Here is a 19,330-nt window from a genome sequence, read left to right on the forward strand (position 1 = left end):
AAAATCAGTTGTTGTTATGCGGGGGCTGTACATATCGGTGATGAAATCTGCTGCTGCTCTCATGAATCTTCTGGTCTGTGTTGATGTTATTGTCTAAATCTTGCCAGTCTCAGTTTTGATCTATAGAGCAGTTTCCTTCATAAAAACATCACATTATCATCATCTTCACACTCTTAATAATTGCATGTGAAATGCGTCATGTTGATGATAAATGTATCTCACCTGATGTGTGTGTGCTGCAGTATGTGATTGTGACAGTCCTCTAACTTTCTTTCAAGGAGGAAGTGGGAGCCGGATAACCAATTCAATGTGAGTCTTTATTCTTTATCATTTTCCGTATTCACACACACCAATGCTTTTCAGCACAGCCAATCACACACACAGAGAGGTTCGTGTGTTGCTTTCTCTCTCTCCCGGGTGGTCTGGATTGCCCTTTTTTCCCTCTCCACTCTCATTGCAAACACAAAACAGCTGTAAGAGGTGATTTCCCACATGTGTCAATCCTTACCGTTCTGTCTCTCTCAGCCTCGCTCTCTGCAAACGTCGCTCGGCCATGGCCCCATCACCACATACCCACATCGACCGACTCAGGGCAGGGAGCCATCCAGTCTGTCATTTACCACCCCCCCCCCCCCCCCCATTTCTGGGGAGGAAATCCACAATAGCCATCTGCGCCCCCAGCCTGTGGACCACCTCAAACTTAAAAGGCTGGGGAGCTAAATACCAACGGGTGATCCACATCCTTCATGCGATGGAGCCACCGGAGGGGGCGTGGTCTGAACAGTGGGTGAAAGCACATCCCAACAGATAGTACTGGAGGGTGAGGACCACCCACTTGATGGCCAAACACTCCTTCTCGATGGTGCTGTACTTAGTCTCTCTCAGCGAGAGCTTACGACTAATATACAGCATGGGAGGCTCCTCCCCCTACACCATCTGGGCAGTACCACTCCCAACCCCCTGTCTGATGCGTCCGTCTGCAAGATAAAAGGCAAAGAGAAGTCAGGAGAGTGCAGTAACGGCCCGCTGCAGAGTGCAGCTTTCACTTGCGTGAATGCCTGCTGACATGGCTCTGTCCACTGGACTGGAACTGGTGCCCCCTTTTTAGTAAGATCAGTCAGTGGGCTGGTGACGGTCTAATAGTTAGGCACAAATCATAATCGTAATCCACACCTGCGGCAGTGGATTCACCAGTGTGTGGGGGAGAGTGGAGAGGATTAGGGCCAATGGGACCAGGGAACTGGTTTTAGGGTAGGAATTCCCCATTTCCTAGGGAACATGATGAGGGGAAGGAGAGGGGGAGAGAGGAGAGAGAGAGAGAGGGAAAGAAAGAGAGAGAAGAAGAAGAGGGCTCGCCAGCTCCCGAATACGCCACCATATGGTCCTCAGCCAGCTGGACTGCCTCATTAAGCAATGCCGGGTGGTGGCACTGGACCCACTCCGGCATTCTTTTCGGTAGCCGGGCGATGAACTGTTCCAGTACCACCAGACTGAGCATTCCCTTGGCATCACATTCTTCAGCCAGCAGCCACCTTAGGCAGGTGTCACGGAGCTATTGGGAGAATGCGAACGGGAGTAAGTGCTGTCGATGTTGTTCTGGGCTACAGCAGACCAATTGAGGGATGGCCTTCTTCAAGTCCTCGTACTCCGGGAGGTTGGCCGCAGGAAGATATTGGGCTGCGAGTTGGGTTTCCCCGGACAACAGCGGCAGTAGGCGGGCCACCCACTGTGACCTCGGCTACTTCCATGCGTCCGCCGTCCGAAAGCCTCCGGGTCATCTTGAGGTCCAATCTTGGCAAGCGTGGCATGCGGCACGGCCATAAGTGGGTCAGGAGTTGTGGCTGAAAACCCCTCCTGGTGTACCAAGCTCCATAGTACCTGCCGGTATTGATTAACAGGATTAATCTCACCATAAGAACATCGGTCTACACTTATGTTCTGCTGTACATAGCTGACATGGTTGTTCACAGTGCAGATGATGTTTCCAGAAGTTTCCTAATCCAGATGAATGGTGTTATTTCCATCCTCCAGTTCTTGTCCATTCAGAGTCCAGCTGAAGATGAGCTTATCCCCCTCAGAGGAGCAGGACGTTCGCTTCTCCACACTGGACCAGCATTTGATTGACACTTTCACTGAGCCAATAGGAGCAGGAGGGAGGGACACAGTACAGTCACATGACAAACACACAAACACTGCTTGTTTGGGAAGAATTTCTTAATAAGTGAAAATAAAGCAGCTTTGAGCATGAATGAAAACCATCACAGACATACCAGTTTTTATTTGAATAAGAGTGAGATCTTTTGAGAAAGTGAGACTGTACAGAGTTACTGTACATTCAACATTCAATTGAAGATCTACTGCATGTGTTTCTCTGCCACTTTAATCATAGAGCACTAATCTGTATGTCCCTGAATCTGTTCTGATCACACTGTTTATAATCAGAGCCCCATTATTAAAGATAAAGATCTGTTTATTATGGATTCATGTTTGTCCTCTTTCTTGCTCTTTACTCTCAAAGTTAGATCTGTCGTGTTGTTTAAACTCTTTATTAACTTCAACTCATGATAATGATCATCTAGCAGCATCTGCAGATAGAGTTTGTGTTCCAGAGCTGCGTAACAGGGATCTGTCTGATTAAACCTGCAGATCATCACCACACCTGTAGAACACAAACACACACTCAAATCTAACATCAACTCATTGTTCACATAGCGTTTTATTTCCCTGATAAGATTTTCATCATAAACACCAGTAGGGGATCCTGGGTGATATAGGCAGCCGCCTAGGGCGGCAATGCTCTCTGGGGCAGCACGACAAGGTACCTGATTGGCCACCCCCCAACAGAGCTCGCAAGATTGCGATGTGGAAAAGGTGCCCCGAACTGTGCCATCCCGCCCCTGGCTCGCAATGGGTGCCACCTCACTCCCGGAAGATTACGATGTGAGAAAGGTGCCCCAAATCGACCTACCTCACTAAGGGTGTAGATTTGGCTTGAACATTGGGGGTTACAGTGTGAAGAATTTACATGTTTCCATTGATCACTGTATAAATATTGGGGGGTTGCACCTGCTTGTTTTGATTATTGGGGGGTTACCTCCCCCCCATCCCCCTTGGAATCTACGCCACTGCACACTGCCACCGTAGAGAGCTCACAAGATTGCGATGGGGAAAGGTGATAATTCTGATATTATCAAACATAAGATAATCATGATCAACAGTATAATATATATATATATATATATATATATATATATATATATATATATATATATATTACATACATAAAACAGTTAGTTCCGGTCCTTGAATCTGATTGGACGAGAGACGTTCCATGTGTACTGATGGTCTCACACCATCAGCACTTGGACGCTCCACTGTGTGTATCACTCCGCTTGTGTTCGTGCCATTCTAAACTAAAGTATAAGAGCAGTGCAGATGTGTTAAGAGCTATTTGTCTCTACACATTTAATTTTGTGACATTACATATTTTAGCCAGCAGGTGGAGGCAAAAGACCATATTTGTATGTAATATGAGCCAGTTGGTGAATTGAATTGAGTCAGCATCACTCAGTGTTTATATTCAACAACACTCAATGATCGCTCGTATTACTACTACACTATTAAAGCTAGGAAATAGCTTTAAATGGCTTTAAACTAACAACTTCAGCATTAAGGCTCATCACAGCTGAGAGACACAACAGACTGATTAATTACACAAACTCAAGGCGCTTACCTCTCACCGGACTTTCCACATTGGAGAGGACAAAATGGCAGAGGAGATTGCGGTTTCTATAGTAGTGAATGGCTCTTGCGTACCGGCTACCGCAAAATAGGGAGGAATACTGTACCCCCGCTTGGACAGCTATTTTTCCACTGAGAAAATAGGATGAATTTGACCAAAATGGCATTATCTTCAGAAAGCGGACGGTGACGAGGAGGGGGGCGTGGCCGGGCCGTGATGGAGCACGGCCGACACTGGATCAGCTGATCAACAGGAGAGCGAGATAAAGGGCAGCCGGAGATGCCAGTTCGAGAGATAGAGAGACGCACGCGGCCACGCTGCATGTGTGTCTGTGTTTGTATATGTTTGTTTTATGTTGTGTTTTATCATTAAACGTTATGTTTACTGTTCAGCCAGTTCCCGCCTCCTCCTTGCCCTCCTTTATACTGTTACAGCAGTGTTGTGGAGTCCTTGCCGCTGCCATCCGCCAGGGGAGCAGCCACAGCCGTCTACCTGGGGACGGAGGGCTCGCTGCTGCTATATATATATATATATACACAGTTACTTCATTTCTGTATTCATTGTTTAGTTATTTTTATTTAAAGGGATAGTTTACCCAAAAATAAAAATTCTCTCATCATTTACTCACCCTCATGCCATTCAAGAAACATGACTTTCTTTCTTTTGCAGAACACAAATGAAGATTTTTAGAAGAATATTTCAGTTCTCTAGGACCATAAAATGGAAGTGAATGTTGGCCAGAACTTTAAAGCTCCAAAAAGCACATAAAGGCAATCCATACGACTCCAGAGGTTAAATATATGTCTTCAGAAGCAACATGATAGATGTGGGTGAGAAACAGATCAATATTTAAGTCCCTTGTTTACTCTAAGTCTCCACTGTCACATCTGAAAGTCACATTTGATGCCTGTTTAGTTTCACTTTCACGTCTGAAAGTGTAAGTGGAGATTTAGAGTATAAAAAGGACTTAAATATTGATCTGTTTCTAATGTTGTTGTTGATATTAAGGGGGATGCCACGTCAGACCTCGCCTAGGCCACCAAGTAAGTCAGAACCGCCACTGATAAACATAAACATTCTTACTGACGGACACACATTCTCTCATATATGAACAGGGTTGGGAGGGTTACTTTTGAAATGTATTCCACTACAGATTACAGAATACATGCTATAAAATGTAATTTGTAACGTATTCTGTTCGATTACTCATGGTCAGTAACGTATTCGAAATACTTTGGATTACTTCTTCAACACTGGTAGATTTTTTCACTTGTTTTGACTATAAAAACTCTGCCAGTACAGTAAGACAAAATTCACATGTTAAAAATACATTCTCTGAAAAACCGAAATATCTTATGCAGTGTTGTTTCTAAAACAAGATTAATCAAATTTATCTTGTTTTAAGGATTTGTAGATATTTTTACAGGAAAACAATAAAAAAATTATGATCAAGAATATGATTTTTGCCATAATATCAAAGGTCTTACTAGAAAAAAAGAAATTATAATCCAGTGTGAATTTTCTTGGTAAAAAATATGATCGTGTCTGGTAACATGTGCATGTAAAATGGCTAGAAATAGCATTTTAGCTTAGCGTAAAGCTGACAATTTACACAAGGTTTATTTGTATTTCTTCTGCTCCAAACTTACTTCAAACGTACTTCTCTGTCTGCTCGTATGAATGTAACACATCATAAGAAAGTGTTTCACCGCTGTTCAAATGCACTTTGGATCACATCATTTATCTGTATAAATGTTTTCCATCTGAAAGGACTAAATATTAAATGAAACAAATGACAATAAAATGCAAAGTAATCTCTTCAGTAATCCAAATACTTTTTGAATGTAACTGTATTCTAATTACTAATGATTTAAATTGTAACTGTAGTGGAATACAGTTACTTATATTTTGTATTTTAAATACGTAATCCCGTTACATGTATTATGTTACTCCCCAACACTGTATTTGAATACTCCACTGATACACACTGAAGACCAGAAACCAGCATCCTAACATCAGTTTGAGTTGAAAGTTGACTCACATGTTGGTATCAGCAGCAGCAGCAGTCCAAAGATGAACAGCATTTCTCTGACGTCCAGTTTCCAGAAGAGTCAAATCCCAGCAGAAGTGTGTGAATGCTGCATCAGATTGCTGGACTGAAATCTGTTTTCTGGGTCACTCTGAGAGACGAGCACTACTGTCATCTGAGCGATGAAAATGAATGTTTATTGAATGGAGAGACTGACAAGAGGAAATAACACGTGCATGTCAGTATGAGGTGTGAATTGTGCAAAAAGTTGAAAGTCATAGTTTTTAAATTGTTTTTCTACAGGAGCAAGCTGGTATATGACCTGTCTGTTCTTCACACAAAGCTATTGTATTACTCCAGAAGACTTGGAATACAGTGCACGAGAGATATGGACTACCTTTCTGATATTTTTAATCTGAGCTTTTTTGCCCTTTTTTGAAGCTTTGGAGTCTGTGATCACTGTATGGCAAGATTTGCATGAATATTCTTTAAATATGTTATTCTGTAAATGTAACAGCATGACAGGCTTGGAATGACATGAGGGTGAGCAAATAATTTTGTTTTTGGTTGAACACTTTTTCCCCCTGAAATTAAACCTGTATCTTGTGTCTAATTACACTCTAAAAGTGGCTGGATTAACAATGACTCAATTGGCAACACAAGCTTTGAGGTAAATAATAATAATAATAATAACCCAGTATCTGTTTGTTGTACTGAAACACTTCATAGAGATCTGTTCAATTGTCAATACTCAACTTCACCACACTGTTGCACTCTCTTTGATCAATATTTCCTGCAGTTCTGAGGTTTCCAGTATATATATATATATATATATATATATATATATATATATATATATATATATATATATATAATGTATAGTAAATATTATATATATATTTTACATATAGACAAAATAATTTTTTTAAAGAACAAATTATTTATTTATCTTGAAGCATAAGTCATGACATTCAATATTAGTTTTATGAAAATCTATTGTACAGTATATTCTGTTCTAGATACAAAGCGTTTTCTCTTACACATGTATGGTTTAGTATCGTGTATATTAATCACACTACTACATCCATAGAGTTGAAGTTAACACTTTACTTGTTATTTTCCAGACACTTATCAAGGGATCTCCTCTTCAACTGCCTTAATAAGGTAAGAACACAATACTCAGTATACATAGCGACATCTAGTGGTTACTACAGTATACTACATATGGGTAAATTACAATAAATCAGCATCAATGAAACAATCTTGTACCTTTCTGTCCAACTTTAAAATTTAGTCTAACATTTACTTAATTGAGGCATTTATTTAGCGTGATTAACTCAAAGCGATACATCACTTCACAGGAAGCGGAGAGGAAAATGTACCCACCTGTCATTGTGAACTACCTTAATAAAGGGATTTAAAGGGATAGTTCACCCCCAAAATTAAAATTCTCTCATCATTTACTTGCCCTCATGCCATCCCAGATGCGTATGACTTTCTTTCTTCTGCAGAACACAAATGAAGATTTTTATAAGAATATTTGAGCTCTATAGGTCTATACAATGCAAGTGAATGGTGACCAGAACTTTGAATCTCCAAAAAGCACATAAAGGCAGAATAAAAGAGGGACTTCAGTGGTTTAATCCATGTCTTCTGAAGCGATATGATAGGTGTGGGTGAGAAACAGATCAATATTTAAGTGCTTTTTTACTATAAATCTCCACTTTCACTTTCACAACAACATTCTTCTTTTGTTTTTTGGTGATTCGCATTCTTTGTGCATATCGCCACCTACTGTTCTGGGATGGTCAAATGTGTAGATTTATAGTAAAAAGGGACCCTTTTTTTTCTTTTTGGGTCATCTTCAGGAGTGAGCGGTTCTCAGCGCGGACAAACTGGTGGATTAATTTGGTGAAATAAGGGTTGTATCAGTGTTTTTATCTATTCAAATAATTACTGTTTACTAGAAAATGCAAAGATACCATTTCATAATAAGAACAGGACAGCTCTTATGACATAACTGTTATTAGACGCCATGCAGTGTCGGCTTTGCTAGCCTATAATGCCCACTGGATTGTTAATAAGCTTGTGATTCACTTTTTCTGAATTTTGAGTTATGCAATCATCGCATTCAGGCAAAATTTACCAGTCTGAATCCAAAATAGATCACCAATGTGATTCATTTAGTTTATTCATAGCCTATAACATAACACCTTGGGCCCTAATTTAAGAGCGCTAGCATTAAGTGTAGCGCTATGCTTTAAGTCATAAGCGCAAAGTCAGTGAGCATGGCCATGAAATGTAGTTTTTTTCGTGCAAGCATGTGCTAAGTCTAGGCGCATGTAGGTTTGGCGAAATCGCACACACACAGAGCAAATGGGCTGGATTAAGTGTAATTTAATTCTGAGGTTTTCTCCAGTTATTATTCCACCGTCTGCATCCTATAGTATAGTTTATTCCCTCAAGCACCAGCAATATAAACAAAGACAGCACATTCATAACAAGTTGGTAGTGTAAATGGACTGTAAGCAATGAATTAGTAGAATTGAAAATTACGTTCTTTTGTGCATTAAAATGTGTCCTTGATGACTGTCAGTCATATTTCTATGACAGTGACACACTCATTTTATACACATGAAAAATGTGATTCTCATCAGGATTTGGATGTATGTTACATTACAGAGAATTTAAGTATTATTCATCATATTCATCTTCTGACACACAAATCATGGCTAGTATTAACAGTGATTGAATCGGCACGCACTTCACTTCTACCGGTCGATTTTGATCAAATAAATTAATTTATTAAAACACGATAAAAATAAATCACAAATATTTCTAAATTGAAATTACACTTCAAACGAAACAAAAATATAATTAAAATAAGGAAGTGGTCAAAAAATCATATACCAATTCCAAATATTTTACTCTCTCCATCTTCTTCCTCCGGCACCTTTTGCAGTGACTTAAAATCACTCCTCGACAACAGGTGGAAAAATACATTTAGACTTACAAATTAGACCATAAATACAATTGTAAATTTAAACAAAATAATAATAATTGAAAAATAAACCATGACCTATAGATAGTTTAACACAAATCTCTTTTTTTTTTTTCATATAAGACACACAGAACTCTGAAAATAAAGTAGAACATCAAATTATGTCCCTGACAATCAAAGTTTGGACATGAACTTTATTACCACCTGCTGGTGGAATCTCCAAACTGCAAATGTAGGAACTAAGTTTAAACATTGCGCTGAGGTCTTCAAACGTCTTAGCGCAACAACCTATTTCTCAGGAAAATAGCGAACTGTGCTTTGCATTACCACTACATTAACATACAATACACCCACAGTTTGTGCGCATACACCCACAGACAGCACAAACACTCCCACCCACGGCCACTTATGCTTTGTGGTGGCACAAAAATTGCGATTAGAATTAGTGCTCTCAAGAAAATTTGATAAGACGTTGCGCACGGTCGTTGCATGTAGCGCTGCGCTTTGCACACTTACGAAAATAGAGCCCCTTGTCTAAACCGGACACGAGCGTCGGCGGAGACTTTGTAGACATAAAGGCCATTTTACATCACTCGTGTCATGGGCTTCAGGACTTCAACACACCACTCAACGCAAGCATCATGCAGAGCTGTGACCTCCAATTAAAAAGCGTTGGTGTGCATGAACGGTAAAAATAAAAACATGTATTTGAGTTTTCAGAAGAAACAAATTGTGGCCATTGCTTCATTCATTGCTGAAAGTATTAAAGAGCATTCGTTGAACGTCTTGGGATGCTTGAGGTGAGTTTAAAAACTGAAGTCTTAGGATGCTCGTAAACAATAAGGTAACTATGAATGAATAAAAAGAAATTATGAGACATTCAATAATGTATAAAGTCTGGGTTTTCCATCAGTCAGGCAAACGCTTGTGTGAAAAATCACAAACTGGTGCAAAGTTCAACCTGTTATTGCACAGATTTAGCACATTTATAAACCATGCTTCATGTTTTTATTTCTGATGACTGCTAAATTGCTAACATTTGGGGATGATATCTTTCTTTACCTTTTTCCTTTGCTTTCTGTCTCTCTTTTTATAGATTAGCGCTAATATGGTGGAGTACCTCCAACAGGCTGATGTCAAGGCCTTATTCCCCTACATCCTACACTCAACAATACAGGCCTGCACATGGATTATTTTACATTTTTATTTAATTGTATGGATTTATATTAATTTCTTACATGAATATTTTTCTGGTAATAGATACTGGAATTATAAGTAACATTAATATTACAATGGATGTTTAATGTTTTTAATGCCTAATCAAATGATCAATAATAAAAATAAAAAAAATAAAAATACAATTTTAATAATTTTTATTGATTCCATGCAGAAAATCAAATAGACACAACAGAAAATGCAGAATCAAACCACATGAAATCATAAACTTTCCCCCAGAATATTCATTTGGGGCAAAATGAAATTTGAGTGCCCAATACATCACACATAAAACTCTGAACCCTCAACCAAAATTCTTGTATCTTAACACACCACCAAAAAACATGGGTTGTGTCCCCATCTTGTGATTGGCATCGCCAGCAGGTGGGTGTGTCTTTAAGACCAAGCCTATACAATCTAGAGGGGGTCTAATAGAATCTGTGTAAAATCTTGAATTGCATAAGGCGCACCCTTGCATCTATAGATGAAGACTTGATGTTTTTTAGAATCCTAGCCTACACTCCCTCCTCCAATACCAAGCGTAAATCTTTCTCCCATAATCTCTTGATAGAAGTTGAAGCTCCGTCCCCCAGACTCTGAATTAGCAGGGAGTAATACACTGATGCCTCATGACCTTTTTCCAAAACCAGTAATCACCACTCCCAGAGTATCTGCCGCTTTGGGGGATGTATGCTACTCCCAAAAATAGCATGGACAGGTGGTGCAACTGTAAATACCTAAAGAATTGAGACCTGAGGATCCCAAAATGTTGAACCATGTTTTCAAAGGATCTCAACACTCCGCTCTCATATAGGTCACCGACCGTATTAAACTCCCTCACAATCCACTCTGACCAGCAGAAAGGGGACTTGTTAATACATAATTTGGGGTTCAGCCATATGCTTGAAGCAACATTTAAATAAATGTTCGAATTAAACACTCTGGACACTTTTGTCCATACCACGTGCAAATATGAGATAACGGGGTGTAACTTAACTTCTCCGGTTAGTTTGATAGAAAGGCTTTGCAATGACGAAATAGGGGCAAGAACTTCCTGTTCAATACAAAACCAGGGAGGAGCTCTCTCAGGTGGAAGCGACCAATGAGCCAAATGTCTGAGAACGAATGCATAATAATAAAACAAAATCTTATGTAGGCCTAGCCCACCTTTGTCATTCTGCCTATGTAATTTACTGAAATGTAATCTGGGGCATTTACCATTCCAAATGAAGGACTTCGCTATGCTATCAAATTGCTTGAAATAAGAGAGGGGGACATCTATAGGGAGATATTGTAGCAGGTAGTTGAATTTTTTGAAACAATTCATTTTAATAAAATGATCCTTCCCAATCATAGATAAATGCATGGAAGCCCACCTGCCCACATCGCTCAAAAACCTCTTTATTAAAGGGTCAAAATTAACTAACTAAATCACAAAAATTTGCTGGTAATAAAATAGCCAAATATTTAATGCCCTGTTTGGGCCACTGGAAGGCACCCGGCTGGAAAGCCGTTACTGGGCAGTACACTGTCAGAGCCAAAGCTTCGGATTTAGACCAATTAACTCTGTATCCTGAGAACTTAGAAAAGGAATTAATAATTCTGTGGAGGCAAGGCATAGATCTAGTGGGGTCAGAGACGAATAATAAAATATAATCTACATAAAGCAAAAGCTTATGCGCCACACCTCCCGCAATCACCCCTGGAAAATCATCCTCCTTTCTTATCGCGGCTGCTAATGGTTCCAGGTCAAGACAGAACAATAATGGGGAAAGAGGGCAACCCTGCCGGGTGTCCCTATCCAGAGTAAAATAATCTGAAATTAATCCATTCATTTGTACCGCCGCTATCGGGTGTCTATAAAATAACTTAATCCAACCAATAAAAGTATTCCTGAACCCATATATTTCCAAAATCTTAAAAAGATGATCCCATTCTACCATATCAAATGCCTTTTCAGTGACAAGTTAATCCAGTGCCCACCTGATCTACTAAGAGATGTCATAACTTAATCGGATAGTCAAAATTTTTGACAATATTTTAACGTTTTGACATTTTGAATGTACTTGGCTACAATGGCTGTTAGGTTGAATAAAAAATTACATACAAATAATAAAAAAAGTTTGAAATAAGTTTGGAGGCATTATAATTTTGAAGTGGATGATAATCTTTCAGATGTATCAGTGATGTCTCCACACACTCTTTGTGTTCGTTCAAGACCTTTTTTAATGAAAAAGTTCAGAATAAGTTTCACTTGCAATAAAATGACAAATTCATGAAAACCAAGTGTTCAGCATTACAACTTAAACACTGACTAATCCTGAAGCAATGGTTTATTAATATTCTGCAAACGCTGCAAATATATTCTGAAGATGAAATAATCAAATGAGACAAAACACCAAACTCTCCAAAATCACACAGATAAAATATCAAAACTATAAATGAAGACAAAATATTAACAAACATGAACCAACAGATAGATTAAAGCAACAAGACTAATATGTGATATATAGTTAAAATGGTGTGAAAAATAAACCCAAAAGGAAACAACATGATGATACTGCCACATTTGATTCAGAGGAATCATTCTGACAAGTGAATCATCATGACTGAACAGAAGCAGATGAATATAATGAAATAAAACACAGATAGTTCATTCAACACAAAAATAAAATGAGTCTCAAGTCGATACAAAATCAAGACATTTTCATGATTTCTCATATCTGTGATGAAATCTGCTGTTTCTCTCATGAATCTTCTGTTCTGTGTTGATGTCGTTGTCTAAATCTTGTCATTCTCAGTTTTGATCTATAGAGCGATTTCCTCTTCCTGTTTCTTTCCTAAAAACATCACATTATCATCATCTTCACTCTGTTAATATTTGCATGTGAAATGCATCATGATGATGATAAATGTGTCTCACCTGATGTGTGTGTGCTGCAGTATGTGATGTAGATGTGAAAACCTCCTAACAGAGTCAACAGAAGCATCAACTCCAAACTCCACACCACCACAAACACCACAGACACTAAACGCTCAACTACACAAACACAAGATACACAATCAATCAATCAATCAATCAATCAATCAGTCACTTATCTATCTAAGTGGTCTCTGAAATGATGAATGAATAAATTCAGATAAAATCGGTTTACACTAGTAAACATTCACAGTGCTGGAGCGTTTATTGTTTTAATAAATCTGTGGACATTAATAGATCTCACCAGGACATCGGTTTACACTAGTGGTGTTCTGTCCATGACTGACGTGGTTGTTCACAGTGCAGGTGATGTTTCCAGAAGTTTCCTCATCCAGACGAATGCCGTTATTTCCATCCTCCAATTTTTGTCCATTCAGAGTCCAGATGAAGATGAGCTGATCCCCCTCAGAGGAGCAGGACGCTCGCTTCTCCCCACTGGACCAGCATTTGATTGACACTTCCACTGAGCCAATAGGAGCTGGAGGGAGGGACACAGTACAGTCACATGACAAACACAAGGTTCAGAATAACGTCTATACTACTCAAACTATTTTTATAATGTGCATTATGTGTTCTCTTCTGAACAATTTTCTATATGATGAAAACCCTGATGATCTGCTACATTTGTCAGTATGTGCAGAATGAAACAATACGATTATCTCGACTTGAGATTTCATTTCCATTCTGATGAATCAGTCAGGAGAAATATCAATCATGATTTGATCATTCTCTAGAATCATTAATTGATCAGACAAGAGTTAAGGCATTTTCACACAAAACTGGATTAAATATCAAAATAACTATAATTATTTTCTGAGATAATAACTGGATGTCACTTGCTGAATTAAACATGTGACAGTGAGGTCATGTGACAACAGTGTAGCGTACAGTACTACTGTTTGAAACGTGAAATATTACATTCTGTTTCACATTCTATTTTTTGTTTAAATAGAATACAGTGTACACTGTGCAGTATATAGTAAGCAGTACACTAGTATTTTATTTTGAAGATCGTCTTAATCAATGGAGTACAAACATTCCACAGAGAACTACATGAATGAAAACTCACAAATATGACACTATTTTATGTGAATAAGAGTGAGATCTGTGGAGAAAGTGAGATTGTAATTATTCTGATGAGAGATTTACTGTACCTTCAACAATCACTGGAAGATTTACAGCATGTGTCTGTGAGCCGGTTGAGTTATAGAGCTCTAATGTGTATGTCCCTGAATCTGTTCTGATCACACTGTTTATAATCAGAGTCCCATTATTAAAGATAAACTCAGATCTGTTTCTAATGGACTCATGTGTTTCATTCTTCTTCTCTTTCTTATTCTTTACTTTAAAAATGATCTCTTTCTCATTATCGATCCACTTATATAACTTCAGCTCGTGATAATGATCATCCGTCACCATCTGCAGATAGAGTTTGTGTCCCAGAGCTGCGTAACAGGGATCTGTCTGATTAAACCTGCAGAACATCTCCACACCTGAAGAACACAAACACAAACACTGAAATATACCAACATCATCAACATCTGAACATTATTTTAACAAAAAACACTGTAAGGATTATGTGTGTGACTCTTACTGGTTATAAATAACTCTCATCATAAATTAATATCACATTTACTCATATAAGAAATCACATATTACAAAAATATTCACAGAATTAAAGTTGTACAGAAGAAACATTTCAGACAGACAGTTTATCTGATCTGAATAAAAGATCTGATCTCAGTTCATTCCTCTCAAATAATCTTCACCATAAACACAGACACTCAACACTAACACACTTTCACTCACATATTACTGTAATACTCCACTAATCAGTAGTGTAGTCTAGGGCATACGCAGGGATACGCCGTATGCCCACCTAAAGTATCTTCCTTAGGATTTTGTGTATGCCCACCTAAAATAAGTGATGATATGTACGGACGCCAGAACAACGAGTAGGCTTTTGACCAGGACCTTTTTCAATCTACTAATGCCACTGGATGAACCAGTTCACCAAATCACACTGAATCATCTGAAACAGTTCGCGGATCGAGTCAACACTGATCCACAATTACTCAATCAAAACTCAGACAAGACAGTCACTCCCACTCGAAATGGAAATATTCCGGAGTATAATCCTATGATGCCGGTTTTTACCAACTCTTCTTATTATCAGAGCTCCAGTTACTCCAACAGTACACACTGAACTGAGAACAGTATCTCGAGCTGCTGCCTGAAATTGAGCATGCATGTACATGAAGTGTTTGGGGCGAAATTAAAGCTCATGTACAGAGCAGCATATAGGATAATAACACATAAAACATTCTGGAAATATGTGACATAATTTCATGTTTTTATGATTATCTGGTCACAAACATTCCGTCAACATTACATTGACAGTCGGAGTCTCTGACAGCTTGCGATCAGTACACTGAACTGAGAACCGTCTCTCGGATGTCTGAAGAACCGATAGTCACCAGTACACTGAACTGAAAACAGTTCGGACTCGGTGTCTCAGACATGTCCTCTGAGAACCGATGAGCTGCTGATAACGAGCATACGTAAACTGATGACTTGAACGAGGGGGCGAAATGTAAGTTTCTTTATGGTTTCTCATGGTCTCTGTGAAAATTTGAGTTGATTAAGAAGACTTTTTTACTTTATATACTTTAGACATTGTAAAGGGGTTAAAAGGGAAAGGATGAGGCGAGAACCGGTTTGACAATATAAATAAAGTTTAATAATAAACGTAATAAAAAAGGGCAGCTGCCTGTAGTTCTCTCTCTCTCTCGAACTGCCGTCTCCGGTCGCCTTTATCCCTCGCTTGCCTCACCAGACTGATTGGGGTCCGGGCGTGCACCATTCCGGCCCGGCCCCACGCTCCTCCGCGCCACAGACATGTAGCTAAAACATCCGCGTTTTCACATCATTGCCTTTTTTGGTGCTTAAGTTGAAAAACTTGAATGTAGGAAACTTATCCAAGATTATTATTATTATTATTATTTAATTGAATAAAATGTGAATCAGCTATATGCACTTACACATGGCTTTATTTGAATGTGTTTTGACCGTGTATTAGGGATGGGTGGATCGATACAAAAGTATCAATACTTCCGATACTGATGTGGTAATCAAGAATATTCATCCTCACATAAAAACATCGATTCTGAAGTATTTTTAAGTAGTGATATTATTATTTAGATAACATGAGTATTAATGCATCTCATAAGCTTTGAAGTGGAAAAAAAAAAATTATATTAGTGAATAGTTGCATGGCACCAGAATTATTTTTTTCTTCCGCTCATCTTGATGCATATAAATGCTAAAATACACTAGCAGTCAGACAGCGCTCACCCTTTCAATCATAGCACTCATTCAAAGAGGGAGCAGTGCTTTCCTGAAGTAATGACAGAAAAACAGCATCTGGAGTTATTCACACTAAGTAATGACAAATCTAGATGTGACATGTTTTATAATGGGCTTGTGTGACAATTTTTACAGGTTTATTTAAATTCAGAGTTTTTAAAACATTGATAATGATCTTTAATCCTCGTTAATAAATGATACCCTCATGAAAACTGCCCATGGATTTACTGTAGTAATATTGTATTAACCATGACTAGTAACCACGACTGTAGTAACCATGTTTTTTTTTTTTTTTTTTGGCAGTAACCAAAGTTTTGCTACAATTAACCATGATTTTACTACAGCATTACTGTAGTATCCATATAGTAACTTGGTTTTAGTAATAGTAACCATATAATAATAGCCTATCTATGGTTAATTATGAGGTTTTATATGTGGCTTATATTCATTTTTAAAGGGTAAACAAAGCAGCCTAATAATTTTCTGTTTAGGCCTATAAATATATAAAAAAATGTAAGTAATAATTTAAGTTACTCATTTTATCCAAAGAATTCGTAGAAATTCTGTTTAATAGAGGTATCGGTATTGGTATCGATATCGGCGATATTGGACTAAAAGTACTTGATATCGGATCCAAAAGAAAATAAGTGGTATCGCCCATCCCTACCGTGTATTTTCATCCACTGGGATAATAGCATGACGTATTAGTGAATTCACTGCCTGATGATGTAAACGAACTTTTGAATCATTTTTTTGAACCAGTTTATTGAAACGAACTGTCCGAAAGATCCAGTTCACGGAAAAGAATCGGACTTCCCATTTCTAATCCTCTCTACACATGCACAGAGCAACGGGAGTGCAACTGACGGCACGGGCAAGACAGACAGTCCGACTAAATTGATCCACCAATCAGAACTTTCATTTCAGATGCGGTTGGATATTTGCTTGCCAATCATATTTTCTGTTTCAGTAAGGGGCGGGACATTTCCAGCATCTAATGCTGATGCACAAGCAATAATCTTGGAGTTACTTTGCGCTGTCATTTTATTTCCCTGCCAAATGTCAATATATATACAGCTCTGGAAAAAATAAGAGACCACTGCAAAATTATCAGTTTCTCTGGTTTTACTATTTATAGGTATGTGTTTCAGTAAAATTACCATTTCTGTCTTATTTTATAAAGTTGATCCGATTGTCCTCCATCCACACCTTGATTGACCTGGCTGGTTGTCTAACGGAGACCTGGAGAGCCTTCAAGCCACAGTGTCTCGCACCCACTGTGAAATTTGGTGGAGGATCATTGATGATCTGAGGGTGCTTCAGCAAGGCTGGAATCGGGCAGATTCGTCTTTGTGAAGGATGCATGAATCAAGCCACGTTCAAGGTTATCCTGGAAGGAAATTAGCTTCCTTCTGCTCTGACAATGTTCCCCAACTCTGAGAATTCGTTTTTCCAGCAGGACAATGCTTCATGCCACACAGCCAGATCAATCAAGGTGTGGATGGAGGACCTAGGATTGCCAACCATCCCATAAAATATGGGATCGTCCTGTATTTAAAGATAAAATTATGCGTTCCGTACTGAATCAATACGGGACATGATTTGTCCCGTATATAAGCTGGTCAGATGGCGTCACAGTGAAATGGTTCCAGTTCGCCAATTTAACACTGATATAAGTTGGAAAATTTGCCATCAGTGGGTAAGGGACCATCTGAAAAGACTACATATTGTTCTAAAACATGCTAATACTGTGGAGGGTGTGGTAAGGGACCGTCTGAAAAGTCCACAAATGGTGGTAACTGTGGAGTTTTTTTCTATATAAATGTTCAATAAGATCAAACAGTGTATGAATACAATCACATTTGCAGTAGTTGTTTCTGTAATAACACATCACTGTAGAATCAGCAGCATTCTCTCTCTGAACACATTTACACAAAACACATCAACACAATTTACTGCTGACATCATGTAATGTACAGTATTAAACTAAAGACAGTCAACCTGCATCATTATTGTTTCTGTTGCTGTTTTAATAAATCTGTGGACATTAATAGATCTCACCAGGACATCGGTTTACACTAATGGTGTTCTGTCCTTGACTGACGTGGTTGTTCACAGTGCAGGTGATGTTTCCAGAAGTTTCCTCATCCAGATGAATGGTGTTATTTCTATTCTCCAGTTTTTGTCCATTCAGAGTCCAGATGAAGATGAGCTGATCCCCCTCAGAGGAGCAGGACGCTCGCTTCTCCCCACTGGACCAGCATTTGATTGACACTTCCACTGAGCCAATAGGAGCTGGAGGGAGGGACACAGTACAGTCACATGACAAACACAAGGTTCAGAATAACATCTATACTACTCAAACTATTTTTATAATGTGCATTATGTGTTCTCTTCAGAACAATTTTCTATATGATGAAAACCCCGATGATCTGCTACATTTGTCAATATGTGCAGAATGAAACAATACGATTATCTCGACTTGAGATTTCATTTCCATTCTGATGAATCAGTCAGGAGAAATATCAATCATGATTTGATCATTCTCTAGAATCATTAATTGATCAGACAAGAGTTAAGGCATTTTCACACAAAACTGGATTAAATATCAAAATAACTATAATTATTTTCTGAGATAATAACTGGATGTCACTTGCTGAATTAAACATGTGACATAGTGAGGTCATGTGACAACAGTGTAGCGTACAGTACTACTGTTTGAAACGTGAAATATTGCATTCTGTTTCACATTCTATTTTTTGTTTAAATAGAATACAGTGTACACTGTGCAGTATATAGTAAGCAGTACACTAGTATTTTATTTTGAAGATCGTCTTAATCAATGGAGTACAAACATTCCACAGAGAACTACATGAATGAAAACTCACAAATATGACACTATTTTATGTGAATAAGAGTGAGATCTGTGGAGAAAGTGAGACTGTAATTATTCTGATGAGAGATTTACTGTACCTTCAACAATCACTGTAAGATTTA

General features: G+C 38.5%; 1 protein-coding gene across 1 annotated transcript in view; it reads right to left on the reverse strand.

Annotated features, from left to right (window-relative positions):
• The window catches only part of LOC127417862 (uncharacterized), a 197,992-nt gene that overhangs the window by 51,002 nt on the left and 127,660 nt on the right, over positions 1 to 19,330 (reverse strand). The window contains exons 5-7 of the mRNA XM_051658098.1: positions 18,395 to 18,628; positions 14,122 to 14,460; positions 13,212 to 13,445 (exon numbers count right to left, since the gene is read on the reverse strand). Of these exons, the coding sequence (XP_051514058.1) occupies positions 13,212 to 13,445; positions 14,122 to 14,460; positions 18,395 to 18,628 (807 nt within the window). The remainder of the gene's footprint in view (positions 1 to 13,211; positions 13,446 to 14,121; positions 14,461 to 18,394; positions 18,629 to 19,330) is intronic.

The sequence above is a fragment of the Myxocyprinus asiaticus genome, chromosome 27, assembly GCF_019703515.2.
Source record: "Myxocyprinus asiaticus isolate MX2 ecotype Aquarium Trade chromosome 27, UBuf_Myxa_2, whole genome shotgun sequence".
Classification (NCBI taxonomy): Eukaryota; Metazoa; Chordata; class Actinopteri; order Cypriniformes; family Catostomidae; genus Myxocyprinus; species Myxocyprinus asiaticus.